This window comes from Phaethon lepturus, unplaced genomic scaffold (genome assembly GCF_000687285.1).
Source record: "Phaethon lepturus isolate BGI_N335 unplaced genomic scaffold, ASM68728v1 scaffold42957, whole genome shotgun sequence".
Classification (NCBI taxonomy): domain Eukaryota; kingdom Metazoa; phylum Chordata; class Aves; order Phaethontiformes; family Phaethontidae; genus Phaethon; species Phaethon lepturus.
This window is the reverse complement of record NW_010553337.1, coordinates 1,936-7,832: the sequence shown is the minus strand read 5'-3', so window position 1 is coordinate 7,832 and position 5,897 is coordinate 1,936. Positions and strand designations below refer to the sequence as shown.

Sequence of the window (5,897 nt, the reverse complement as noted above, 5' to 3'; positions counted from 1 at the left end):
AGGAGTGAGAAATCAGAGAGAGGTCAGCAAACCTGAGAACACCGGAGGATGTGAGAGCGAGCTGTAACTTGGCCTGAAGTATTTACTTCTAAGCGATGATGATGGAAGGGGGTTGGGATATAGATCTGCTACTCCTTGGGACCGTAAATATCCAGCAGGGAGGAGAAGGTCTTTGAAGGATTGGGATCATTTAGGGGAAGGAATGCTCTTCCTGGAGCCAGGAGCCCTGTGGGGTGCTTAAATCTAATCTGCCATGAAAAGCTGCAGTATGGATGGGAAGATGGACAGGATGGCCTTATTTTCAGTTGTTGGGGTGGAAAGTCCGGTTTTATCTCAAGGCAGTTTCTCCTGGATGTAACCTTTTTACCTGGGTCATTCTGGGAGACTGGGGCTCACCCTTCCCTGGCCGGGGACGTGTGTAGTGCAGGCCTTTGGAGTCTTGCACTCTCTGTAACTGCTGCCACGCACAATAAAATCATGGAGCCTGACTGCCTCACAGACGAGCTGACTCTAGACCTGCTTGTCAGCATAGCTTTGGGTATTCCCTGTGTGTTTTTCTTTTGCTTGTACCTCTTTTTGCATCTTTGCCTGGCTTTGGCTCACCTGCCTTCATCTCTCAGCTGCGTATAACACATTAACTGTGCCTGTCTATCCCATGCCATGCAGTTGGTTGTACGGCCGCTCCAGCAGTCTCCTGGCAGCATGTCGCACGCACTCGGGATGATCGGGGGGCAAATATCTCAGCCTGACGGTTCACTTGTTGCCTCGGTAGATGGCTCTTCCCGATCATCGGCCACATGGGTATCTGCACATCGACTGGAGTCATTCGGGACTTTGCCGGGCCGTACTTTGTCTCAGTAAGTAGACGATGGATCCGGGTGCTTAAGCACAATCTGTGCTTGGTCTGTTTCTCACCTTCGTTGGTGGCTTTTGAGCCAGCCCCTGCCTTTTGCAGCTCAAAGTTCTGCAAAGTAATGGCTTTAGATGTTTCTGAAGATCATGGTCCTTTGCTATTACGCTGTGGGCTGCTGCCCAGGGGCGATCATCTGGAGGATATGATAGATAGTGGCTCTTTTGGTTTGGTGAGTGGAAGGGAAAAAAATCTTGTAGTCCAGGCTCTTAATTGGGAATTTTGCACCTAAATTCTCTTAATTCTGAGTAACAGAAGCTGCCTTCCAACTTCCTCAGCATGCCTGTTACTATCATGCTGCTTAGCATCAGGTATGTGCTAGTCTTCTAAACTGCTTTGTAGTCTGATGGATTTTGAAAGTAAGGGAGTTTTAAGTTGGGATAAGATAATCTTAATAGATTTGGACATTTACAACTTTGAATTAACAAGGTATTAACAGTGCGGGGGGGGGAAACCAACCCAAAAATGAGGAACAAGGTATGTATACCACGTAGCTAGATGATGTCGCTGTGTATAGAGGATAAATATACTCATGCCCAGAACAGGAGTATGAAAACAACTGAAATCTAAATGCAGACACACAAATAAGATTGGTGTCTTGAGACTGCTGAGGCAATGTGACAGTTTTATCACGAAGCAATCGCGGACTGTGAGGCCTTCCAGCAAGAGGCGTGTCATGAATATTGCGCAGGGTTATCCTCTTGAGACGTTTTTTCTTTTTTGTAGGAAGACAACATGGCATTTGGGAAGCCAGTGAAGTAAGTGCTCTTGTTAGTTTTTATTAAACTAACCAACTGACCTGCAGACATCCTTTAATTCATGGAGACAGACGTGCTATAATATTGCTTTTCTTGTTGTTCAGATGCCCTAATTCAAGTGGATGGCTACTGTGTCTCTGCTTTTCAAGAAACCACGTTGAATTAAATCTTTTTAGAAGTGTGACAGCAATGTAATGGTATTAATAACTAGAGCTGTATGGAGCCTGTATTAAAAAAAGTAAAAGAAAAGGGTAAAACATTTTAAGATAATGTTAACTACGAGTGCTCCAAGTAAATACTGCCTGTGCTGTACTAATGAACTGTCATCACTCACATCCTGTTAATGATTTTCTGGGGGGAGGAGGAGAGGTGCCTGGGTTTTGTGTGTCTGTCAGATCAGATTTACATTTTGAATGGCCTGAAGGTTTCACATCACGGGATGTGAAAGCAGTTCAGAGTTTTGTCTGTGCCCCTGAGGTCTGCAGTTTCCGTGTCTGGGGTGCTGTTGGGCTGAGTAGTTTCTGCTGCCTTCTGCAGCATGTGTTGTCTCAAAGAGCTCGGCTCCATGGACTCCAGAGGTCATGGATTTCTCTCAGTCCTTTAAGCAGCTTCCAGCTGGGAAGAGCGAGAAGTTGTGAAGGTGCAGCAGTAATGCAAAAGGATCTGTTCTCATCCTTCTAGGTACTGGAAACTGGATCCCAGCAAAGTGTACTCCAGCGGTCCCAATGCTTGGGACACAGCCGTACACGATGCCTCGGAGGAGTACAAGCACCGAATGGTACAGCTCCGACGCTGATGTCCTGTCTGTGTGTGGAGGAGTATCTCCGCAGTGTTTGGGTGCTTGCTGCAGGGGTGGGACTTGTGGGTTTGCACCAGCACAGGGTGCAGGACTGGCGAGCCTCAGGGACAGGATTTCTAAGGCCGTGCCCCTTTTTCTGTTCCAGCACAACCTTTGCTGTGATAACTGCCATTCTCACGTGGCTCTGGCCTTAAACTTGATGAGATACGATAACAGCACCTCCTGGAACATGGTGAAACTCTGCTTCTTCTCACTCCTGTACGGGAAGTATGTAAGGTGAGTTGAGGAGCAGTCTTGATTCAGGACGCAAAGGGGCTCTGTTTCTTTTGCTCCTCCTAGCCCTCTAAAGCTTCGTCCTGGCCTGTGGAGAAGGGAGAAACCTCTCTCCCCCACAGCATGTGGGTGTATGTTGCTGGTAGGTGGTACTGTCACTGCCTCCTGTTCTTAGGAAAAGAACCAAGGGTGCTTGCTGGGTTGCACTGGATGCTGCTCCCCGAATACTGTATCTGGCAGCTAATTTAGGAATTTGGGAAATGCTAGCTGAAGCAAATCTCTGTGTTGCCTTTTGGCTGGGTTAGGTCAGAACATAAGGTCACAGAATGGCTGATCTCCAAGGAGTACTGGTTTCTTTTTCCTCTCTTGAATCTTGTTTACATTAAAACTAGTCAGATTTCCAACTGGCGTGGAGCTTCCAGCTTGAGTGGAGAGGGAAACCCCAGGCTTTCCTTACTAGAAAGGGCACTTAAGCTCCGTTTCAGCTCCTTGTGCCTGAAGAGGAGATTCTGTGATGACTGCCTTGCACAAAGCTTTTGAGTTGCTCCACTTCTGTTGGATCTTCCCTGTTCTGGAAGAGCTTCTTTACCAGCTTTTAGGCAAGTGTAGTCCCTGCTGTCTTGATTAAACACACCAGCAGTCTGAATAACGAGGCCTGTAGTAACAGCGGTCTTATTTTTTGTGGTCTCCTGTCACCACTCCTGTCTGTGCAGATATGAAACATGCTAGTCTTCAACCTGAATTTAAGCTGGAAGGAGAGTCCAGCCCTATTGTTTATGATATAGTTATTTGTGGACTTGATTTAGTCTTAATTTTTAACACGGGCTGAATCTCCAGGATGTGATGTGTGGCAGTGCAAGCCATGGAGAAGAAAGTCGGAAGGGCATCTGTCTCCCTCTGATTTCTCCAGTTATGCTCACATCCTTCTTTCCCTTTTGTCTTTCTTTGCTGATTTCTTACATTTAAACCCTCCCCCTTTTTTCCATCTTGCAGCATAGGGGGATTTGTGAAGACCTGGCTTCCCTTTGTCCTCTTCTTGGGGGTGATCGTGACCATTGTTCTGACGCTTCATTTGCGGTGATGGCAGCTGTGAACTCCCTATGCTGTGGGCCCACGAAGGAAGAAACTGTGACTGACCCAGCAAGATGGAGGCATGGGACTCTGGGAGGTGTTTTCCGGGGAAGATGGCAACTCCATTCCATTGTAACAGCTCATCTTTTTTTCTTGGAACTGGCTTCTTTTCCTTCCGTTTTTGTTCTGTCGATGGTGTCTCCCAGTGCCAGGAGTCCTGAAGCCTCCTGCTCTCTCCCTGAATATGCTCCCTTTCTGCAGTTTGGTAGGTAGAGACGCAATCAGGAAAGGAGAGGTGTGGGCACCTTTGCTTTGAGTGCCAAGTAAAAATCCACAAGGCAAACCCTGCCTCCTAGTTCAGGAGCACAAGCAGATACACCTTGTAAGGTTCTCTCTGATCACCTGGTTTCTTCCTCTTGGCAGTCTTCATCAGATGCTTCCTCAGATTTCCTGAGTCTCCAGGAAGGAGTTGTTGTTTCCCTCTTGCATGTCTCTGCTGTAGCACATGTTTCAGAGCAGAGGTGTGGGGTTCCTCCTGAGGGTGTAGAGTGCCACGGCACTTGCTGACGGTCTCCCTGGTAGTGATGGAAAGGCGTTGACAGCAAGACGCTCCTCTGAGGGGACGTGCAGAGGAACGCTCTGTGGCAGGGCAAATTCATCTGGTCCTGCTGGTGAGCCCAGAAAGGCAGGAAAGTCGATCGACTGGCTTGGATATGGCTCATGGCAGTCTGCACGCTTTCAGTAGCCTCTTGCAGAGTTGGGAGTCTACTGCTAAGTCCCTTTTAGCTTGTGCCAGAGAAAATATAGCTTCCCCGCTTCTCCTTCTGCTCTGAATATTTAAAATTGTCGTTACGCTTCTCACGAGCCACTTACTTTCCTTTGATCCCTAGTACTTTGTGTGTCGCAGCACACCTGAGCCTGCGGAGGTAGCAGCAGCAGCAGGTAACATGTTTCTGTTACAGAAGGCTTGGTGTAGGGTTTTGGAAGCATCCATGAGAGCAGCACCTGAGGACCTGAGCTTAGTGGGGCCATCAGAGATTAAAAGAAAAGGTGAAGGGACTGGAAAGCATCCATGTTCTGGTTGGGCTTTGCCACAGCAAACTGGGGCGCTGGCTTTCTTGCGGCCGATTCCGGGATGGTGAACAAGGTCTGTTTACTTCCTTGGCGTGCTTTGAAGAGCACACTTGGGGTAAAAGTGCTTTGCAGAACTGGCTTTGATGTGAGGAAAAGCTGGTCTGGCAGCGTTGAGGGGGCTGATGGCCCTTTTGAGCCCTGGATCGGGCAGGACGGGTAGTGGGGGGATAGGTTGTTCCTGAGTGCTAGGCAGGAGGTAAATTTGGAGGTGACCTAGAGCCTCTTCCAGGCTGAGAGGGCCAGGCCTGTGTTTGCTGAGGCTCTGGCCTGCAGGTGCTGCTTTCTGTGGGGCTCTAAACCAGGTGGCTTTTTACAAAAAAGGGTTATGTGCAGTTGAGCAGATTGCCTCTGACTGCAGAGGAAGAACAGCTTTTCCACTGATGCCTTGGAAGGCCAGCTCTTTACTCCACTACCTGGTGGATTTTGACCTGGAGGCGTGCTCATGGCCAGCAAGAAAGCTCTTCTCCACTGCCTGCCGTCCCTGTGGCTTTCTCTGGCTGGGAAGCGCATTCACTGTCACCCTGCTGGCCCTCAGACCTGTCCCCACGTGCCTCCTCATCTGCTTCCATCTCCCCGACTCCACTAGCCATATGGGAGGGTTGGGGACTCCTCTCAGGCCTCTTGATTTCTGCATTTCCTCCTTTTCCTCAGTCACTTTTAAATAACCCCTTAAACCTCTCCCTTCTCCGCAGCATCCAGCTGTCTCTCTGTCATCTGGTGCTGGCCTTTCTGGGGTGGGTGGAGGTGTGCAGACCTCGGCGCCCTTCCCTGTCTACCTGGAACCGAAATAGCCGTTGGTGTCTGCTCTGTACAGGCACTTCAAGCCTGTCCGGAGAGCGGGCTGGAGGGTGCTGGGCCCAGGGCTGATTAGAAAGCCAAGATCTTGATCAAAGAGAACCTTATGATGAAAGGATGGTGTCTTACCGAGCTACCCTGTGTCGCTGCGGCCTCT

General features: G+C 49.1%; 1 protein-coding gene across 1 annotated transcript; it reads left to right on the top strand.

Moving 5' to 3' along the window:
* Positions 1-772: 772 nt before the first annotated feature.
* Positions 773-3,821, top strand: TMEM222 (transmembrane protein 222; the record flags this gene model as incomplete). Its single annotated transcript, XM_010291508.1, has 5 exons — positions 773-857; positions 1,637-1,668; positions 2,350-2,446; positions 2,613-2,743; positions 3,734-3,821. Coding segments are annotated over 5 exons (433 nt in total), but the record flags the coding sequence as incomplete, so codon positions are not given.
* Positions 3,822-5,897: the final 2,076 nt, after the last annotated feature.